We start from the raw sequence: 23,385 nt of genomic DNA, 5'->3' as shown, positions 1-23,385 counted from the left end.
CCATCATTTCTTGCATAGTTCGTGGCAATAGCTTCCTAGTTCTACTTGCCCGTACACAATCTGTTCTCCACACGGTGGTCAAAGAGAGATCTGATTGAAGTCCGTGTGTGTGTGGCATAAAGTCGAACTCGAGGTGGACGTGGCCAACTTTTCACTCAGGCGATGTCATAGGTAGACATGACGCTGAATTTTTTTTTTTTTTTAAGATAGAAAATTTCAGCAATATATGTGTGAAGAAAAACATTACTAACCAACCCTATCCAATTCCTGAAATGGAGGGAATGGGAAATACTGCCACTGTGTTCTAGATCTTTCTCTCGCTTCCCTTCTCAAAACCCCCAGCTACGTGTGGAGGAAAGTCCTTTCTGAAGCACAAAGAAAAGCTACCACAGAGAACAACCTGCACACACTGTGCTTGTTTTCAAAGATCGCTTGCAGAATTTTCCCCTGCTCCCCTTCTGATCTTCTGATGGGGTCTATGTATCATGGACAACAGGAAAGACATCTTAGACAAATGTCCCATTTGCCTTGCAAAATTAAATTATTCATGTATTGAGATGGGAGCAAATTACTTTCTCTATCCAGGATGATAGCTCTCTGATTTTTTTAAAAAAAACTGGATAGGAACATTAATATTTCATGCTTTTATTATAATATCTGGGTGTTTATGAAGAAATAAATATTTGCAATTAATGATATCCATAGAGATTCCATTTGGTTGCCATTGTTTCTTGATAAAAGTTGAAGGTCTTCACTTTATCAAAAGAAAAATTGAATAGCAGAATAGTTTCTTTTGAAGATTTGCTTTCTATTAAATTATTACCACAGATTATACTTTGAAAAAAATACTGTTGAAGATATCACCAAATACATGGGAAAGCATTTTTATTCTGCCTGATTCACAGAGGGTCTATTTGTGCAGTGGTGTTCAGAAAAGTCATATTTTCTCAATAGATGCTTACTTGTAGAGCGTTTTATTCTTCAGTGGCATTTTAGAAGTATAAATATTGAAGTTCCTATGTCATTGCCTAGATTATTCACTGTCTTGTCCATAAGAACTCCCACATAGTGGGGAAGTAAGGCCAAACTTCTATTATTTTTTTTCCAACTTTAAGTACATAAGGTAGTTGCAAAAGTGACTTCGCTGAATTTTTTCTTTTAATTTGTAAAGTCAGATTGCAACAACCCATGGACTCTTCTAGTTTCCTGAAAATCATTGCTGTGAATCTTACACCTCACCTATTTGGCATTATTTTTCATCTATGACATGAATTTGAGTATGTCTTTAAAAAATAAAAACTGTAATTCTTTTTTTTTAAAGTTCTCAAGAAAGGGAGCCCATGGGAAGAAACCCAATTCTGGACTGTGTTGAGTTTTTTTACTCAACAGCTGACGGTGTGGAATACTACTTGAGTTCTTGGGGACCACCAGTGCAATCTGAATAAAAGAATTCTCCGTTTCAGCTTCTGACTCAGGGAGTTCTGGTGTTAATAGCCGTATTTCTGGATTTGAATCAAAACTGAGCTAAGAGACTACAAATCCCAATTGAGTTTGGCTGATATTACAGCTTGTTCTTCCTGAAGAACGTGGCTGGGAATCCTGCAGCAGATTCTGTTGTTGGCTCACCCAAATCCCTGTCTGGCCTGACCCCTCCTATCATGGTAGCTAAGCAGATGCCTTTACTCCCAGACTCCCTTGCAGCTAGAGTGCAGGTATGTGACAAAGGCTCTGTCCACCAGTATTGAATATGGATGCAGTGCGAAACTTAGGCAGTAGCTGTATAGGTTGTTTGCATCGACTTGTAAGCCTACTAGCAGCATCGGCCTCTTGCTCTTGAGGCATTGGCTTCTCTGGACACTTCGCATCCAGACTTGCACAGGATCAGCAGTGACAGCAGGTGGCAGCAACAGCAGTGTTTCACTGTGACAGTTTTGGCAGTGCGGCATGTCAACTCCTCATCCTCTGGCCCTCCGGGAGATTCTGGAAGCTCCTTAATATCTCTTAATCAATTCTTTTTGCTTAATATAATGAGTACGTTCTGTTGTTCCCATCTGAGTATTCTGACACTGCCTTCATAGCCGCTTTAACAAGGTGTGGGCTGTCCTGTTTCAGTTATCGGATGCTCTTTCCCTTAATACTGGTAGTGGTTAGATGTTCTTGTGTGGTCTTTATCAGAATTTACGGAGTACTTCAGTTCTGTGTAACTAAGGTTGGGGGAAAGTCAGCATTTAAAAAATACGTACCGAGAATATGTGATTTTTCAGCTATGGGCTTTTATCATGACCATATTGTTTATGCAAATTCTACTCTTAGGAGAAAATCAGTCTACGTATCAAATAGTCAGGAACTAAAGTATTCACCCCAAATCGCCCAACATTATGAAATCAAAAGAGAGACCGGTAAGGCGAGAGGCTAACTCAAGTCAGCGGGTGGACGCATCCTACCCCTGGGCCGTTGGCGTCTAGCTAGAGTAGATAAAGCATTTAAGAGAGGCAGAAAGTGTGATGACCCAGCCAAAGGTTACCAAAAAGAGGGCAGACTAGTTACCCCCATTCCTTCTTTCATCAACATGGTCACCCTGGGATCTATAGCATTTGCCTACCTTTTTGCCTACCTTTTCGATTCAGTTTTCCTTTGCCTCTAAAATTTTTCTGAAACACAGACCACCGTCTTCTATGAAAACTTTTGATATTTAAGCCTAACCAACTGAGGTCTAACCTCTTTGACTTGACAGGCAAGGTGCCTCGCAAAAACTGGACCGGTCCTGATTTACTTTTCCAGCCGCATCTCCCACCGCCACCCCTACGAGCACCACTTTGTCATCCCAGTGGGCCAGCAGGTTCTCTCAGGCAGGTTCAATTGCAGACAACAATGTAACAGAAGCAGATTTAACACAGGGCATATGGTACTTATACAATCATCGGAAAAGCTCGGGAAACTGGTCCAAGCTGAACTCCCAGGAACGACCCCCCCCCACCCCCACCCCAGACACCATCTCAGAACTGACTTACCAAGGGAGCCGTTATCTCTACTGCAGTCAGGAAGCTGGCACCCAGTGTTTGACTCCAAGACCACACCGCCTCAGCTGTATACCTTACTAGCAGATGAATGCCACCCACTCTGCCTCCCATCCCCGCAAAAGTAGGGATCGGGCACTGAGACTTCAGTTACCACTCCTACCAAAATGCCCCCACAGCCAGACTTAGCAGCAGAAATAGCCAAAGCAGCAGCAGTGTGGACTGATGTCCTCAGTCAAATTCACCAGCTGGACCAGCTTTGCAAACCAGGTGTAAGGGAGTTTGGGACATGTGGTTTTCAGCTGCTAGACGTTCACATGCACTGCATTCTACAAGGTGGTTTGGGGCCGTGCAGGCGATGTGCACCGTCCGTTACACACGTAACTCAGTATTCCCAACATACAGACCACTCAGTTCCTTTGCTCGTGCTCTTTTGTTTAGTTGGAATGTGTTTCATATCCTTCTGCATCTAGCAAATTCTCACTCATCCACCTGCTATGTCGTGTTTCCTCATTTTCTCTGATATTATTTCCTTCTAGTTCCCATTAGAGGGCACCCTCTCTTTGAAAATGTGTCTTATTACCATTTGATTTTATCAGTCTTCTATCCGATGGAATTCCTAACAGATAAGGAATAGGTTGCTTATTCATTCATTTTGCTCTTCAATCAACAAACTTAACTGGCGTCTCCAAAACCAACAAAGGCCCGGTTCCCAACCTCAAGGAACGAAGGTCCTAGTAGAGGAGATAGATAAGTAAAATTAGGGAGGGATAAAGCCACAAAGGAGTGGGTAATGACTCTTCTGGGGAGAAGGCATGGGAGACAAAAAGGTCAAGGGAGACTTTGTAAGAGAAGGTTGTCTTCATCTGGGTTTCACCAGGGCCTAGTACTGTGCTTGGTGTATAGTGTCTTTAATGAGCAAGTCGAGGCTGGAAATGAATGAAGTGATTTTTTCTTTTGAAACTAACTTTTGTGTCTAGTTAAAGCTGTCCACCAATACTGTGATACTTTAACATTAGTTGTTCTTTAATACCATAGAAGAAATCTAAATTCTCTGGATCTCGTTTTGTTTAAGCTTTTTCCTTCTATAATTCATTCCTTTAATAAAACAATACTTGTGTGCCTACTGCGTATCAGATCTGGTGCTCAGCCCCCAGGCCTTGTGAATCCAGAGAGCCATGGCCTCTGGATCTTGTGTCTAGATCATGTGTCTAGTGGGACGTGTAGTCACTAAACAAACAACTATCCGAAAACAAGTGGTAGTGCAATCAGAAAAGCATGGGTCTTGATCAGGGTGATTAATAGGAGGTGTAAACAGAGTCAGAGGGTGAGGAAAGGTTTCTTTTCCCAAGGAAGTGTCAGTTAATCTGAGACCCAGAGGATGATGGGAAGAGAGCAGGTAAAAGGCAATTTCCTCATCCTTCTGGCTCCCATTTTTACCTAGCAACCAAAAGAGGTGTCCTTGAACTCTTTCCTCTCCCTGACCTCCAGCTCCCGTAATCATTTGATTGCCAATATACTTGGTATTCGGGAAAATAAATTCCAACTTCAACATACAGGGAAGCTTTTCAAAAAACGACTTACATCTGTGAAGTGAAAATAGCCATTATCTGTACAGAAGTTTTTATTTTCTTATTTGCAAGCTATTTCCTAAGGGAAGTTTTCATAGAGGTTAGGCTGTTGCAGCTCTGTAGGATAGATGCTTTTAAGTTCCTGGCTTTTTTCCTCCCTCATCCATTTCATAAAGACGGATGCTTTTCCTCTTTCTTTGAATGTACCCATGAATATTATGTGTTGTCACTTTTTTTTTTTTTAAGATTTTATTTTTAAGTAATCTCTACACCCAACATGGGGCTCAAACTCACAACCCCAAGACCAAGAATCACACACTCTTCCGACTGAGCCAGCCAGGTGCCCTCTTGTTACATGCTGTCCTGTTATATCAGATTGTGGAGTAACTGACTTTGCAAAGTGAACTGCTTGGATTTGGCTCTAGCCCCACAAAAATATCAGAGACGGGGCTTGCCGTGTGTGGAACACACAAAGCATTAAGGCAAACAGTCTCAAAAATTAACCTAAGAATGGATCATTGATGCTAGAGCATGAATAGATTTAGAGTAAGTGCATTTTATTAGGAGAGGAGGAAGAAAAACGTGTGTGGAGAATGGAGGCAACTTTAGGGAAACCCCATCCAGACAGGGCAGACGCAGGGAAATTAGCTAATCCTTTGATCCCTGTGGGAATCTTCTGCAACCCTTCTCTTGCCATTTGCATAGACCTGAGAAGAATTTGCAGGCTACTGCTGAAAGCACTTCTCTGCCCCGAGACTCCCAAATGATCCTCTTTACCACTGTGATGTTTTTAGGGCATTCTACACATTTTAGTTCTCTCTGAATGAAGCATTCACATTGCCATTCAACATGTCTAGTTTGGGGTGCATTCTAAGTCAAATTATACAAGAAGCTATTTGTGGCATTCAGCAGCTGCAGAAAGCAGAGGCGATTTTGGGGGGGGGGAGCAAGGGAGAGTGGTGGTAGCAAACACAATTTAAGTGAAGCTGGAAAGTTCGGAATAGAGTTACCGTTGTTGATGGGCAGTTGTGATTGTACTGACAAGAGGAAGGAGGGAGGTTACCGAACAACAAAGTGAATTTTGTCCTATTTCAACACGGGACATCCTGCTGGCATGAACTCTCCATAGATGCTCTGGGATTCGTTTTGATAATGAATGTAATATATCCTCTGGAGTCTGTGCCTGATTCCTCTATCCAGTGGGGTACAGTCGGTGAGTATTTCTCTTCAGAAAGTAGTTAGAATAAAATAATTCCATTCCGTTGTGCATAAATGTCAAGACAAGTGCAGGTGTTTTAGGACCGCCTGCGAGAGCCTCAATGTTTATGCAATCAAACATGGTTTGCTAATGAAAAGCGGGAGCTTCGTTTGAACTTGTTGTATCATGTAATGATTTATGTGGACTGCTACTCACAAAGAGACGGGTGTTTCAGATAAGGTGATACAAACGGGTTGAGCTGACTCTTCTGAGAGCTGCTGTACAATTTGACCGAGGTTTGGGAAGATAAGTTGCGTTACAAGCATCTATCTGCTTCATTTTCTCCCCAAATATCTGTCTCGCTTTTCTTTTTACCTGGTTCGGGGAAAATACTTGCTTTTGTGTCTTTATTGTGGGTCAAAATCGTTACGGTGATTTCTACTCCCTTCACCTTTTCCCTTTAGCGATAAAAACAACAACAACCAAATACAGTGCACTGAAATAGGAACTATCTGCACCTGTCTTTACAATTCCAACCTTCCTATTCTTGACTGCACGTTGAAACTGTTGTTAGTTAGGTCCATGAGGGAAACTGCTCGTCTTAACCCTTCCTAACATTTTACTTGCTAAGATGTGACGAATTCCATTTTTTTGTGTCTGCTGTTTTGAGCCCTTGTGATAGTGCCGGGGAGGAGCTAAGCCTATCATTTTAACAAAGTCAGTGGCCAGCCATTATCTAGCACCAGCATTCTTGCTTTGATTACCATTTGATTTTTCTCAAATTCTGTGTGGGCCTAATTAGGTGGGCCGTGCAATCAACACGCCTCCCTTCCTTCCAGCTGTGCCCTAATTGTATTGCCCTCTGGTTCCGGGAAATGCCAGCAAGCATGGGGGCACTTCTGTGGCGTCAGTTCAGAATCTACGTTGTGAACTCCTTGCTTTAGACGTATTAGGTTACTAGAATGTAGAGCTACTGAACATATGTCCCCCTGCAGTGATTGATGTCTTCACCCTTGTGTCTTGCTCCCATTTGCTGTTCAGTTATCAAAAATAATTCTTATCTCCCTCCATTGCAAAGAAAAAAAAAATCAGGGAAAGAGTATGAAACATTGAGCTCATAGGAAAGGTTTTATTCCTTTCAAAAGTCTCTGACTGCTTGACTTTAATGAAAGTTCTGTACCCTCCAGACTAATTCGGAACATCATTTTATGCCTGGCTGACCTTCCTTTGCTCCTGCTGTGACCCCTCCAGCATAATTACAGAATCCTCATAGCACTCACGCTTAATAAGGAGCTAGGGTTTCTCTGAAGAATGCTGCTGCTGTCCATCCAATAGTTTCAGACTGTGTAATTCTTCTTTTTTTTTTTTTTAAGCCAGCCCTAATGAGACAAATGTTATCTTCACCTAGGTCAACCTTTGCGATGACTAGAAAGCCAAAGACAGTTTAGACATTTTAACTAGTGCTGCTGTCAGTTCATCAGCAAAGCAGAGCGGGCTGTCTTAATTTGTCTAATTATCATTTTGCGTGTGAACCAGCTGGCCTCTTAACAAAAGCAGTTGGTCACACCAGTTTATTAATTGTAGTGCTCATCTTAACCATATGGAAAACAATACAAGAGATCACAGGAAGTAGAGAAAAGAAAAACTGAACAGTTTGTGAGGTTGTTCCGTTGCTTACAAAACAATGCCTTCAAATGATGCTTTAAGTCTTTCTATTTATTGATCATTCACTGTGATTAATTTAAGTGATGATAAGTAATCATTTTCCTTCAGTCATTTTAAATAAAGCATGTTTGGTGTGTTTGTGGGGAATACGGCTTCAGAATCATTTTCTCCCTAAATGAAAACGCTTTCGGGGCACCTGGGTGGCTCAGTGGTTAAGCGTTTGACTTTGGCTCAGGTCATCATCTCACAGTTCGTGGGTTCGAGCCCCATGTCAGGCTCTGAGCCTGGAGCCTGCTTCGGATTCTGTGTCTCCCTCTCTCTCTGCTACTCCCCTGCTCATGCTCTGTCTCTGTCTCAAAAATAAAGATAAACATTAAAAAAAAATCAATAAAAAAATGTTTTACATAATTCAGGGGTGTTTCCTTAAGCTGCATTTGGTTGCAGATGCGAGGTAGTTTAAGAAAATTCACAGAGATTATAGAGTAGGGGTCTTCCTTTGGTGGAGGAAGATGAGAACGGTCTTTTGAGACTTGTTAAATTAGAGCCGTTTCTTCCAAGCTTTTCTGTCGAGAGACAGTAGCAGAGGAGTCATTGTCCTGTACCAGTGTTTCGTTAGTTTACAGCATCCGCCTGTAGGTGGCGACCTTCTACTTTATTTTGTCAGCTGTCCACCTCCCACCCAGTCCCACCCCACATGTAGTCTTGATGAGGATGTGCCCTTTGCTCAGATTTTTTTCTTTTCTTTTTTTTTTTTTTAAATTTTTTTTTTCAACGTTTATTTATTTTTGGGACAGAGAGAGACAGAGCATGAACGGGGGAGGGGCAGAGAGAGAGAGAGACACAGAATCGGAAACAGGCTCCAGGCTCTGAGCCATCAGCCCAGAGCCCGACGCGGGGCTCGAACTCACGGACCGCGAGATCGTGACCTGGCTGAAGTCGGACGCTTAACCGACTGCGCCACCCAGGCGCCCCCAGTTTTTTTTTTCTAAGTAGAAAATTCCCAAGTACAGATTTCTTGTAAGTTTTGTAATACCATCAGTCAATGAATCCTTAATATTGTCCAATTTTAGAGGTGCAAGAGAGTCCAGAGTATAAAGCACTTCAGCTCATCACGTGGCTCTTAAATTAGATCTCTCAGATCATCACATTCATTATACTTTGGCTTTTCAGGCCGCAATGAGATTTCGTTTTTCTTTCTTCCCTGAAGATTTTAAAAGGAAGGTTGAATTGATTTTTTTTTTCTTTTCAAATTCAAGGTTCATTTCCTTTTAAGTTATTTTTATTACAAAAGGATATAATTATGGCAAATTTAAATAGCACAGAAAATTATCCTCTTCTGTAAGACATGGTAGACCCCTAATAAGCATTCTGTGTTTTGAATGATTGAATTAGGAAAGGCAAAGTGGGTTAACTTTAGAATTGGACTAATTGCTATGTAGCTCTAACTCATATACATTATTTTTCTCCTGAATGAGACTTTATATTCCTAATATAGGCTGAGCAGAATGAATTAGATGAATCAGTACTAGGTGGGTGGATGGATTAGAGCTCTACAACATGTCATGAAGAATAATTGGCACAAGCATAAGAGGCTTAGAGTTAAGGAAATCATTCGTTCTTTCTGCGAGACAGATGCAGTTCACTTTTGAGGAAGTTATACTCGAAGGAACATGGCCTGTATTTTTGAACTAAAGAGTTACTAAAGCTCTGTCAAGGAATGTGTCTTAAGGAAAAACAACCAGGGCATGCCAAGTGGATCAGTCAGGGATCGAGCATCCCAGGTGGAAGAATGACAGGTGCGAAGGCATGGGGGCAGAGATGAGTGTGGACAGTTGGAGCCCTGCCCCCCCAGCCTACTCCCAGTGAGGGCAGAGAGAGCCTGGTGTCCTAACGAGTGGAGCACACAAAGGAAGATTCACGGGGGTGCTGGATAGCTCTGTGATGCACGTACTGCGGGTCACTTATTTTGTGTAATAAAAGACAGTGGATTCGATGCCTTTTGAGACTGTCTTCAGCTCTGCCTAGGAAAATAGGAAATCTCCCCTTTTCAACTTGCCCTTGCCATAACCCTGCTCACCATTTCTTCCAACCTCAGGACCCATTCCCTTCACAGAGCTCTCCGCTGTCAGCCCTGCCTCGTGCCCATTATCTCGGGACAGTCTCCAGATTGTCCCTGCCCCGCATTAGAGAGACATTGCATCCTTCCATCTCTGCAGGCAGGGTTGAACTTGGCATGCTGTGTCAGCAGAGCTCCCTTTGTGTTTTAGACTTTTGATTGGGGTTTCTTTTTGTCATAGCATGTTTTCTGTCTGCCTCGCCTTTCATTTGTTCAGCACTTGCCACGTGAATGTTGTGGCTTGACTAAACTAGTCACAATGGTAGCAGACGTTTTGAAATTGACCGAGCAGATGGTAGCAATGGTTTTAGATTGAATTATTAACTAGGATCCACAGCAGAAGCCTTTAGCTTCAACATATGCAGAGTAAAGGGTGTTTCCTAGCATCAGAGTTAACTGGCAAAGTGGATGCCAGATCAGGTTCCTTCTAAATAACTGATACATTATCATCTCTTAAGGTTTCCCTTTCTACACCCACCAACTCCCCCCACCAGATACTGATGGGGAGATTTCCACTGGTCTTGCTTTCCATATGCCATATGATTCATCATTAAAGATTAATTCAGAAGCAGAAGAAAGAAAAGATCATTGCACTAGTGAAGTTCTAGAATGTTGGGGATTTTTAACATACTTTTATGAAATATCATAATTTAAGGGACAATTAATATAATTCTTCATGAACATCTGTTATCAGATACGTTTTCTTTCTGGGATGTGCCTCCATAACGTTACCGTTTTTAAATTAAAACCATTTTTTAATGTTTATTTATTTTGAGAGAGAGAGAGAGAGAGAGAGAGAGAGAGCGAACCCGAGCAGGGGATGGGCAGAGAGAAAGAAGGAGAGAGAGAATCCCAAGCAGGCTCCATACCATCAGTGCAGAGCCCAGTGGAGGCTCCAACTCACGAACTGTGAGATCATGACCGGAGCCGAAATCAAGGGTCAGACGCTTAACTGATTGAGCCACCTAGGCACCCCTCTGCAACATTACTGTGTGTGTGTGTGTGTGTGTGTGTGTGTGTGTGTGTGTGTGTGTGTTATCATTAGATAACTGTAGAAAGCATAAGATTGAGATCCCACCCAGTACATAATTGAAATTTCTCCACTTGCTGTGTAACGCCTTTCTTTATAGCTGGTTTCTCTAAAACTTGTATTCTCTCCAGGATATGCATCTGACTGTGGTGTTCCTTAAATCTCTTTTAATCTGGCACATTCCTATCATTATTATTTAATTGTATAACTGGAGAGGCCAGACCTGCAAAATGTTCCACTTTTAGCTTGTTCATTTTTAGCTCTTGTATTCCCTTTACACAGGAAATATTTAACTTCTCAAAAATGTTTAACTTGATTTTACCATAGGTGATGTTTATCCTTGGTATTTCATCACACCAGGGGACACATGTTATTGCTTCTCCCTTTTATGTCTGCTGGACTAGGAAGGTGGCAGGCTGGTCTTTTCCCTGTGCAGTGGCTCTAATATTTCTCTTATATGGCAGCTTTTCAGTAATGGAATAAAAAATTGACCAGTGAATCAAAGAAGAAGTTTTGAATGCTTAAGGTCTTAGACTATTGAGAGAGGAATAGTAGAAATTTGTGAGAATACCTGCTGTGAAAAAATAAGAGAGAGATTCTTTAGTCACATGTAACCAACTCACCTTTTGGGTTATTTCTAGTCAGTTAAATGCCTAACAGCAAGAACCTATAGTCAATTCAATTTGTCTTGAATAATATAAAGTATATTTTTTTCATCTGTTGTGTTAAATCCTTAAGGCAGTTTATATATATATATCTTAAATTACAATTGTGTTAACAAATGAATTTTACTGTAGATTTTTAAAAAAATCCTTTACTTGTGAAATTTGATCTCCCTGAAATTCAATTTTCTCTCTGGACATCTTGTATTTTATCTGATAGCCCTGTGTTTTGTTTTTTTTTTACAATTTTATTTATTTATTATTTGCTTATTTGTTTATTTTTAAATTTACATCCAAGTTAGTTAACATATAATGTAATAATGATTTCAGGAATAGAATTTAGTGATTCATCACTTATATATAACCCTCAGTGCTCATCCCGACAAGTGTCCTCCTTAATGCCCTTTGCCCATTTAGCCCATCCCCCCACCCCAAGCCCTTCAGCAACCCTCATTTTGTTCTCTGTATTTAAGAGTCTTTTATAGTTTGTCCCCCTTCCTGTTTCTGTGTTATTTTTGTTTCCCTTCCCTTATGTTCATCTGTTTGGTTTCTTAAATTCCACGTATGAGTGAAATCATATGATATTTGTCTTCCTCTGACTTAATTCACTTAACTAATATACTCTAGTTCTATCCACACTGTTGCAAACGGCAAGATTTCATTCTTTTTGATCACCGAGTAATATTTCATCGTATCTATATGTACCACATCTTCTTTATCCATTCATCTGGTGATGGACATTTGGGCTCTTTCCATACTTTGGCTATTGTCAACAGTGCTGCTATAAACATTGGGGTGCATGTGCCCCTTCGAAAAAAGCACTCCTGTATTTTTGGATAAATACCTCCTGGTGCAATTGCTAGGTGGTAGGGTAGTTCTATTTTTAATTTTTTGAGAAACCTCCATACTGTTTTTCAGAGTAATAGCCCTGTGTTTTAAAGTTACTCTCTTATTTATATGTTTATTAACTGTGTTCATCTGCCTGTGTTATTTGCTTTGCAGCTTCAATAATGATTGTTATTTTGATAGATAAGAATTGTAGACTGTATATACCATTGCCCTCAATGTGAATGAAAGTGTTTATAAAAACATGAGACCTAATCTTTACCTCCAAAAGTTAGAGTTGTGAGAAGACTCTAGGATAGGACTAAGCTCTCTATAAGTTTATTACTAAAACATTATGATGAATGTTGAAATGGCTTATGCTCCTAGGTAATTTTTAAATATCTCTAAAATCTCTTACTATTAAGTGTATGTATTTTGTTTTATAGGCCCAAGGACCTTGTATTGGGTACTTTCTGCTATGATGTTTTCCAGTGCTCCAGGTCTGAAAAGCACAAGAATGAATGGGTGTGTCTGTGGATTTAAAAATTGTATTTCATGTATTCTAACCATATGTAAAGATAATGAGGACACCTAAGTTAACTTAGTCACATATAGTCTTTCTTTTTAGATGTCAAGCTTGGCTTTTTAATAGCCTAAAACAAATTAACAGTACGAGTCCTGTTTATAGATAAGTTTGGGCTGAGAAATTTTACATTTTGAAGAGGTAAATTTCCTTTGAGAAGAGCTGAACATTACCTTTTAGCACATGGCCCTGATCAGTACTCCATTGTATCAGATTTTTTCCCCTTCCCTCCCTTCCAGCTTAAAAACCACAGTGATCTTTATTTATTGATTATACATCCCATTTCCAATTGATAAAGCCTTCAGATTTTGTTTAATTCAAAATGTGTATATTATATGGCATAATCATATCTCATTTCTGCATATAATTCTTGTGGACAGTATTTGAAAGTGTTCTTATTTAGTAAATACTGTTTAACAAAGTATGTAAAAGTTTTTTGGATTCAACATAAAAACTTGTAATGCCCCAACTGCATTGAATGCACAGAGGATGGCCTGAAGATTTGCAGAAATGGAGATAGGGGACATGGGGAAGGACTACAAGAGATAGAAGCCTTATCTTTGAGTACTGGGAGCCATAGACAGCTCTGCTCTTAAGAAGGTTTTGGGGCTAAACATATAATCTTTCATCCTTAATAAAAACAACAAGGGTGTATTTTAAGTTATACTAAAGATGAAGACCTGTGTGGAAACAGAGTCCTTTATTAAACATGTAGGATTTGGGACTCCTGGGTGGCTCCGTTGGTTGAGTGTCCAACTGTTGTTTTTGGCATAGGTCAGGATCCCAGGGCTGTGAGATCGAGCCCCAAGTCAGGCTCCACGCCGAGGTTAGAGCCTGCTTAAGATTCTCTTTCCCTCTGTTCCCCCCACCCCCAAGTTCTCTCTCTCTCTCTCTCTCTCTCTCTCTTTCTCTCTCTCTCTCTCTCTCTCTCTCTCTCTCTCTCTCTCTCTAAAATAAAATAAAATAAAATAAAATAAAATAAAATAAAATAAAATAAAATAAAATAAAAACAGCTAAGGCTTAATTTAAAATTTTTATACCTTAAGCATATGTTCCTGAAACATACATGTTACAGACTTAAATACATGCTGGTAAGACCAAGGGAGTTGTTGAAAAATCGCCCTGAGCAAAAATGGATTCAGACCTCCTCACCTCTGGCATGGGTTGCTATACCAGCTCCCAGCTTCTCTCTCTGCCCCCAGTGGAGTCCATTCACACCCACTGCTCATCTTGTACAAGTGATCTGTTTGAAATGCGACACTGGTCCTTCAACTTTCCCTTGTCAACTCCATCAGTGACTCCCTGGCCCACCCATGAAAACCCACCCCCTTGTGGGAAGCAAAGCCCTTCAGGGTCTGGCCCTGCCTCTCTCTACCTCCCTTGCCGTCTTTCTCCACATCACCCCCCCCCCCCCATAAGCTTATCAGGAACCTCAGAACCTCTGTGTGCCCATGACTGCTTTTTCTAAGAGTCCTCTCTTCCTCTCTGTTCTCCAAATGGTGTGGATGCCCTTTGCCATCTTTCCCATTAATATCATGGTCTTATCTCTTTCCCTATGCTTGTTCATTACTTTATTATTCTTATCTGTTTGGGTGTGTCACCCCCATTAGACTCTGACCTTCCTAAGGTCAGGGACCAAGTTGGATTTACTTTTAACCTGGATGTCAGATGTCGAAGGCAAGGCAGTTAACAAGTTCTCGCTGTAAAATTGCTGAATGGTGGAATGCAGATGCATAGTTACAGTTGAGTTTTTTAGAATATGTGTTACTTTGTGAAATATTTCTTTATCTCTTTGCTAATGTGTTGTGTACCTACTCCTGAGAAGTAGTTAGATAACTATAGAAATAATCAGGTGATTCCTAGAAGAAAAATGTTAAATGTTTGGTCAGAAATGAGATTTCGTTTCAGAGAAAGACTAAGCAGAAATGTTGGGATTTTATAAGGATGCAAATATTTATATAGTAGAAGTGGTAATAGAATGCCCTAGACCAGGAGAAGCCAACAGGATTTTTCAAGTGATGGAGAGCATTTTTTTGTTTTTGTAATATATGGTAGTATTTTTAGAGAACAATGATTCTCAAATATTTTTATTATTTATGTGTCCTAATAAGGACTTTTATGTAAGATATATTAACTTGAATGTACTAAAGATATTTTTGTCTCAACTTAGTATGTGCTAATTAAAGAGAAATCAGGACACCCAGATTCTCATCTTAGCTCCTACGTTGCATTAGCTTCTAGATAACAATTTTCTCGTTTCTCACTGAAGGTGAAATCTACCTTCTGGTTCACTGAAAAATTGACTGTAGCCCTACAAGAAATGAGAAAGTTCTTGATAAGCAGCTAAGGGTTTGGGAGGAAAGCAGACTGACTTAAATTAGACACCCTGCATGAGATAATGTGAAATTTAGGTAGAGGTTAGCAATATGGATCTGGAGGACAGACAAATGAAAGACTGTAGTTTGAGAGGAAGATGGCTGAGTGTTTAAAGGCAATAGCTTAATCCATGGATCAGTAGTCTTCTTCCCTAAAGGTCCAGGGAGTAAATATCTTCAACTTTGCAGGCCATGCAGTCTTTGGTGCACACAGCCTGAGAGCAGCCATAGTCCGTAGATAAACTAATGGGTATAGTGGTGTTCCATTACACCTTTATTATTGGACACTAGAATTTGAATTTCATATCATTTTTGCATCATGAAATATTGTTCTTTTAATTTTTGTTCAACAATTTAAAAAGGGGCCAGCTAGAATTGCCTGAAGGGCTATAATTTGCTGATTCCTGCCCGCCGTTCTCCAGTAAAATCATTAAGGTTTCAAGGCGTAATAAGTAAGTAGCACAGGACAAAGGTTTAAGGACAGGCTCTTGGAAGCTTGTTAAAAGTTTGTTAGAATCCAGAGAAGGAACAGTCAGATGTAGGAAAGGAGCAAGTGTTGATGAAAAGCTCAAGAACTGGGTCGTTGGTGGCATGTAATTAAAGATGATTCGAAGAGGAGAGAGGAGACCATTGGTTCTAGTTAGAGGTGCACTGGTGACCACTGAGAATTTTTTGTAAACGGATAGAGAGAATTTTAGGCAGTAGAGAAGATAGTAAGGGCATAGAAACTGGAAGTTGTGGGTTTAGAGCCATCATTCATGGAGCTGGTAGTTGAACTCTGAGACAAGCAGAAAGACTGCGAGGTCTGTGAGGTTGATTCTCTTCTATGAAAGCATGACTGACCCTTTATTAAGCTTAGAGCTGCTTGGCTATCTCTTAAGATTTCATTCATCTGTCTAACAAATATACATGCTTACCATATACGAGGTACTGTTCTAAGGACATATCAATAATTACTCCCTAAATCCTCATAGTAACCTTATAACATCGGTACTATTATTGCCTCCATTTTACAGATGAGAAAACCAAGGTATGGAGAGGTCCCTCCTCTAGTAAGTAAGTGGCTAGTATCCTGGATGGGATGGCTCCATTGTTGGGCTCTTCACTCCTCCCTATGACATGCCGTCAACTTTCCATGTCTGGAATATTAGAACTTTTTTTTTTTTTAAACAATTGCTGCTATTATAGGGCTAAAGTTGGAAGAAGACGTACCATGGGTTTATATATTCTCTGTTGAATGTATAAATGGTGCAACTAAAAATGAAAAAGAATACTAGACCCTTCCATAAAAACCTGGCTCTTCAATAAACTGTGACACTGAGGCAATGCAGATTCTTTTTCTTTTTTTTTTTTTTTTTTTTTCTTTTTCAACGTTTTTTTTTATTTATTTTTGGGACAGAGAGAGACAGAGCATGAACGGGGGAGGGGCAGAGAGAGAGGGAGACACAGAATCAGAAACAGGCTCCAGGCTCTGAGCCATCAGCCCAGAGCCCGACGCGGGGCTCGAACTCACGGACCGCGAGATCGTGACCTGGCTGAAGTCGGACGCTTAACCGACTGCGCCACCCAGGCGCCCCAGAGGCAATGCAGATTCTAAGCCACTTCCTTCTTCTCATGCTGTTATGCAGGGTAGAAAGTAAGAGATGCTACAACTGTCTGGGAAATCTTTATAATTAATAAACTCTTTCGAAATACAAGCTAATGCGTACTATGGTAAGTAGCATACTTTATTTGGCCAACAGCTGAAAATCTGGACTTGGGGGAGACGGCATGGAATAATGCACAGAGGACAAAGTACCCCAGATGCTGGGACAGAAGCCTGATTTCTACCCCTGGCCTTACCACTGACGAGCGTGTAACCGAATACCAAATAGCAGCATTGTCTTAACACACTCCTGGCCACTTACTAGGAGGCTTAATATTGAGTGAGAAAGGAAATTACTCCGCATGGACTCCTACGACAGTTCATTTGCTTAGAGTGACTCTAGTCACTTCTCCGACTAGTCCTGGTGTTTTGGTAAGGTCTTACCCCTGCCCAGCAAACATAGTCCCTCCTTACATGAGCACCAATGGGTTTCACTGTAGATGTTTGTTTTATTGGCATCTCCTCCTTAAGGTTTTTACTCAAATCTCACCGTGTCAGTGAGGTCTGCCCTGACTTTTATTTGCTGCTGCAACCTGGCCATTTCCCCCGCCCTAAAATTGTTTTTATCCTGTTCAACTTCTTTTTTTGCCCATTGCACTTACTGCCTTCTCACATGTCATGTGATTGTAGTCTATCGTCAAATAATGTAAGCTCCATGCTTAAAAGAATATAAGACCTCATGGTTGTACCCCCAAATGCGTGACACTTAGTATTGTGCCCAGTATACCTTTTTAATGAGTGTTTGGAAGTCATGGCTGTATACGTGCATGCTGTTGTCAACGGCAAGTACGTGGCGTGACATTTAACCTCGGAAACTTGTGGGTTGTGAAGAGGACAGCTCTTGTCCTGAGCCCATCTGATGCTACTACCTGTCTCTAATGCAGTGAGGCTGAGACGCAGAGCCAGATAACTCTTGCTTATAAATTTGTTTTCCTAAGGGGAATTTCGCTCGCTAATTTAAGGCAGCTATATAATTTAACTTCGGAGTCGTTTCTCATTTGAGTCACTTCTTGTTTGCCATCTGGCCGTGTAATTACTTGTAAGTAAGGCTATGTGTAGGATGAGAGAACACAAATTGGAAATCTGTGATAATATGTATGGTGAGATGATAATATGTGTGTTTTACTTTTTTGTTGGCTTTGTTTTTGCTGTTGTCCAAAATCTAAGATTAAGGGTGTGGGGGGTGGCAGGGAACATTTGGGGAGGAATCATTCCAAAGCTTTCCCTAGAGGGAGCCCCTTATATAAATTTTCTTCTTTGACTAAGAGCTTTTGTTATAAACTAAATGTTTTGCATTAGTGGATTATTACATTTTTCCATTCATTTATAAGTCTGGCCCTAAGCTATGAAACAAGAGGTTGTCTAACATGTCTCCAGAACCGTTCTGCCATGAATTGAAAGTCGGCAGAGGTAAAGGATCGTTCTTTCCGTTGGTCCGTTTTCATAGTATTTCCCGACCTGGGTTTTCCTTTTTGTTCCAGTCCCTTTACCCCAGAAGGTATTTTTCTAGTGCCGGCTTGTGTATTATTATTTCTGATTCTTCCCTTTCTATTTCTTTCCCCAGTTCTGGGAGGTTAATTGCAAATGGACAGAAGAACCAAATCCAGTAATGCGTATTATTCAAGTTAAAGAGAAACGTAAATAATGTTTGTTTGGAATTACTATTCTGGGGGGGGGGGAGGAGTGTAGAGTCAAATTTAAATCATTACAGTACAATTACAATGCTGATTCTCAGTCACTGGGAAAAAAAAAATCAAAACCAAAACCAAACAAACAAAAACCAACTTGGTAAGAAGCCAGGAGGTACTAATTTCCATGAAAATGCAACGAAGTCATCATTTACAGCTCTGAGGAGATTCTGTCGTAAAGTTTTACTGCTTGTAAAGGTTCCTTTGGTATGGGAGGCAGAGCCTGGGGGCGTGGTCGGGGAAACAATAGTTTGGCTCTTCCCCCCCACACCCCCACCAAATCAGTTCAAATGCCTGAATGAACTGGAGAGTCCAAGAATCAAAACGTACTTGCTGTAAGACTCTTGTGGGCTCCAGTAAAAAAGATCTGGATGTTCCTAGTAGCCTAGTGAAAATGGGGCACACATTTGCTTCGCCTTGACTTGTGTAGAGGAAAATCTGCACTGTTTTTGTGGACTCCAGAGAGGAGAAACTTCTGATCTGTTGGAGAGAAAGTGAATAAGTGAGCACCGAGGCAGAAAGACTGATGTGGCTATCATGCAAATAAGAATTGTGATTGGCTTTCTCTTTCTTTCTGTACACTTTGTCACTGCGGCTCTCAGCCTTAAAGATTAGGTTTCACTGGGAGCTTTTCAGGTTCAAGGACTGTTAATGGCTTGAAACTGCGTGACAATAAACTCAGCCTCAACATTACATCAGCCCCCCCGGCAGATGTCTAAGGATTTGAGACTGGAAGAAGAAAGTTAGAATCTGGAGCGGAAGGATACAGCTCGCCACCTGCTTGATGGGTTGAGCTTCTAATGTGATTTAAATTTCTAAGCTCTATGCAGGCATCTGGAAATGGTGGTCTTCATTAATGCAAAAATCAAGTCTTTAATTAAACTTTTTAAGAAAAAAAGTAAGTAATTTCTCCCCCACCGCCCGTGGTGTGTGTGTGTGTGTGTGTGTGTGTGTGTGTGTGTTTTATGTACTACATCTTTTTGCGTGATGAAATTAAAATGTGAAACAATATAATTAGCACAAATTAAACTCTATTCTTCACCAGGTTGTTCAAATACCTCAGATTTTATAACTCTAGGGCAGAATTGTGTGATTTTAGCATGTCTTACTTATTTCTGGTTGGGATTTTAGGTGAATTTGCTTCTTTTGTGCTTCTCAAAAGAAGCCCTTTGAAAAAGGGGGAAAAAACCTTGTGTTTACCTTACGTCCACCTTGATATATGGTTTTTTGGTTCTTTGGCTTACTGTGCAGGGAGGCCGTGTGTGATCTATCACGTATTTTTGATGGGGATGATCCTCTAAAACTCCCTGGAACTGTCTGTTATGTATTTTAGAGCTCGAGGACAAACTCCGTCTAGACTGTTCAGTCACTGTATAGAGTACAGCTTTTGTGGCATGGTTGCATTGTGTACTTACCGGTGTTTTAAATTTCCTTAATTCAGGTGCTTCTTCATTCTTTGCAGAGTACAAATTTTACAAACACATGGTTTTAATTTTACATAGATGTGGGATTAGTTTAATGTAGTTTTTCGACCAGTAATTTAAACTAGCTAAATGTGGATGGGTTAGAGAACTGGTAAGAGAGATACTGGAAAAAGCAACAAAAAACAGCACTCTCGGCTCATTCTCTGTAGCTCCCTTGGTGGAAGGGTATCTTTGGACGGATAGATTAAAATCTGCCCTGGCAAGAGTGAGATGCTCCAGAGAAGAGACAACTGTCCTTTCATAGGAGCCAGTTGGTAGCTGCACAATGGGGCTGATGGTATGATTGCACAGACACAAGAACCATTACTTGGATTTGATTTGTAATTGGTAAATGGGAAGTTTCGCTTTTCAATATTTTCCAACCATGAGGCATGGTAATTCAGTCTCAAATAAATGCCCATCGGCACAAAACATTGCAGTTAAACCACGGCTACCCTTTGGAGGACATGTGGTGAGTTGCGCGCTGCTCAAGATTCCCAGGCACATACATAAGGACTAAGTCACGGCTTTGTGGATTTTATGTATTCAGATTGATAGTTACAAGCACCATGCAAAACATTGTTCAACCAGAGGTTACGTGAAATACCAGGTGCCTAATTTACATGCTGTTCCTGTCAACCATTAAAACAGCAGAAAGCACACAGACGTTTCTGTTTTTAGCTGATGTCTAGTTCTCCATGTTTATTTTCCCATTTAGCAATTTATGGAGAAGGTGGGGTGATTTGAGAAATGAATTATTTGGAGACGAGACTTGCAGCATTTAACAGCTATAGAAAAGATGGGCTATGGGGGAGAGCTACCCTGTGACTCAGGTGCCTAGGGGCACTAAGAAAGGCCAGGTTCCCCTTCAGCCATAGCTATAAAGTCAGGGGCCTCGTTAGAGTAACTTCACTGCTCCTGCTACACTCATGCTTCACATGTATTATTTCATATGATCTTTATAGTAGCTCTAATACGGTGCTGTTAGGTACTTTGACTTAATTTGAAATGTGTCCAAATAGAAGAGTTCAGTAGTTCATGCATGCTTGTTCATTTTATCTTGAACACTAAGACACTTAGTCTGTGTTCTCAGGAAAAAATGAAATAGACACCGAGATCCCAAGCCCTTGGAGGAATCAAGGAAAATTATTATAGAGATTTAGGGTACTCGCGTGATTACCTATCATTTCCTCCTCTGACATCCTCTTTTGTGTTAGGAAGATTCAACTGAATTGGATTATTTTGGGAAAAGTTAATTGCATTGGAATTAAATTTTTTAATATAAAAGTATTCTATGGAAAGAAAAGTATTCTACGAAAGCAAGAAATGTAGAGAAAATTTTGTCACACAAATTGATTTCTACTTCTATTAGATATGCTATTTAAATGTATTTTGACATACTGAATATGCTTAATTTTTTTTAAAAATTGTGTTTATTACAGTGATGTCTTAAAGTAATGCTTTAGAGGGGACAGATTTGGTCTCAAACTCTTAGTAGGAAATTTGTATTTGTCTTGGCAATCTAACATTTAGTGATGCAATGGCATTGTATGATTAGATAATATATACTCGTTATGGTGGAGTTAAGTAGGAATTGGAGGTCTCTATCAATTTTCTTTTCTTTTTTTTTAAATTTATTTTGAGAGAGAGCGAGTGTGCATGTACACGCAAGCAGAGGAGGGGCTGAGAGAATCCTAAGCAGGCTCCACACTATCGGCACAGAGCCCGACGTGGGCCTCGATCTCATGAACTGTGAGATCACTACCCGAGCCGAAATCGGGTCGGACGCTTAACCCGCTGAGCCACCCTGGCGCCCCTCTATCAGTTTTCTTAATTGTTTTCTAACGTTGGAGCAGAGGAAGTGCCTAAAATGCTGGAAAGCCATCAACTGAGGAAGCAATTCTACCAAAACGTTGTGGGGGGTGATGGACAGTTTCAGCTTTCCCTTTAGGGGCAAAACACTGTGTGTGCAGGACCCCTGGAGCCTAAGGTTAACTCTTATTCAGAATTTGCTCCCCTTCCCCCTTGTCGGCCCTTACCCCGTGGGTGTGTTAGGCACCAGAAACCCATCTTGACGTAAAATATTTGCAGCCACTGCAGCTTATTTTGACCCTGTAATTTATTCTGCCTTTCTTTCTGCAGCTGTTTCCAACCTAGACGAGGAGAGTAGATGGACAGTCCACTACACGGCCCCATGGCACCAGCAGGAGAACGTGTTCCTTCCCGCCACGAGACCGCCCTGTGTGGAGGACCTGCACCGCCAGGCCAAGCTCAACCTCAAATCAGTATTGAGGGGTAAGATCGCATGCTGCCAGCTTGCGGTTCTTGGATCACCGACCGCTAGAAATGAAAGCACAAATTTGATTGCTATTTGTAAAAGAAGACCTATTTATAGAGAACATACAGTCCGCTGTTTCTTTCAAGGTATCATGAATACTTAACAACCTAATACGAGCCCTCGATGTCCTGGTTTCTGTGGGAACCTGCCAGTTTACAGACACGCAGATCTGTCCTCAAAGGCTCCACCCCTGCTTAGAAACTCTCTCCCGTGTTCAAGCCACGGGTACCAGTTGAATCCAAATGAACCCTGCTTACATGGGAAGCTTTGCCATCACCTTTCTTGAGCCATCGGAAGTATTCAAAGCAAATTTGTTACAGCTAATACTTTCTAGTGGTCTGTTTCTGCTTCGTTCGAGTTGGGGGAAAAGGGGACCTACATACAGACTCTGAAAGCGCTCACAGTGGTTTGTTTTATCAGAATGTGGGCGGCACCCAGCTGGTCTGCTATTAAGCATAGGTTCTGTCAACAGACGGGCAGACAACGCAGTGGCCGGTGAGAAATACAGGAAGCGTGTGCTCCTGTATCTAGTTTAAAATTTTCATTTTCGCTTCACCTTACCGTGGATGTGAAGGAATCTGAATGTGTGGCAGGGAGGGCTTCTCAAAAGTGATAAAGAAGAGGGGTCCCTGGGTGGCTCAGTCGGTTAAGTGTCCAGCTCTCGGTTTCAGCTCAGATCATGTTTGTGAGTTCGAGTCCCACATCGGGCTCCACATTGACAGACAGTGTGGGAGCCGGCTTGGGATTCTCTCCCTCCTCTCTGTCTGGCCCTCCCCTGCTCACATGCTGTCTCGCTCTCTCTCTCTCTCTCTCAAAAAAAAAAAAAAAAAAAAAAAGTGATGAAGAAGGGAAGAAGTTCTTTAAACGAAGGAGTGTCCTTTAAGATTCAGAGACTTTTTTCTTAAAACAGCAAAACTAATGTTCTTACTCTACCACCAGTTTTCTCCTACCAGGCAATATTTGGGGCGTAGTTTTATTTAAAAAGTACTTGTTGGGGCGCCTGGGTGGCACAGTCGGTTAAGCGTCCGACTTCAGCCAGGTCACGATCTCGCGGTCCGTGAGTTCGAGCCCCGCGTCGGGCTCTGGGCTGATGGCTCAGAGCCTGGAGCCTGTTTCCGATTCTGTGTCTCCCTCTCTCTCTGCCCCTCCCCCGTTCATGCTCTGTCTCTCTCTGTCCCAAAAATAAATAAAAAACGTTGAGAAAAAAAA

General features: G+C 41.1%; 1 protein-coding gene across 12 annotated transcripts in view; it reads left to right on the top strand.

Annotated features, from left to right (window-relative positions):
- Positions 1 to 23,385, top strand: part of NHSL1 (NHS like 1) — a 246,724-nt gene that overhangs the window by 157,376 nt on the left and 65,963 nt on the right. For 10 of the 12 annotated variants that reach the window (XM_086707991.1, XM_086707990.1, XM_086707987.1 and 7 more), the window contains exon 2: positions 21,981 to 22,133. In XM_086707991.1, coding sequence (XP_086564117.1) covers positions 21,981 to 22,133 — 153 coding nt within the window. Of the gene's footprint in view, positions 1 to 18,412; positions 19,274 to 21,980; positions 22,134 to 23,385 lie in introns of those variants that run through there. The other 2 variants (XM_086707992.1, XM_086707994.1) reach the window with 2 other exon arrangements.

Source organism: Puma concolor, chromosome B2, assembly GCF_028749965.1.
Source record: "Puma concolor isolate L17-30 chromosome B2, mPumCon1.1.hap2, whole genome shotgun sequence".
In the NCBI taxonomy this organism is placed as follows: domain Eukaryota; kingdom Metazoa; phylum Chordata; class Mammalia; order Carnivora; family Felidae; genus Puma; species Puma concolor.
The sequence above is the reverse complement of the archived record's forward strand: the minus strand, read 5'-3'. Positions and strand labels throughout refer to the sequence as shown.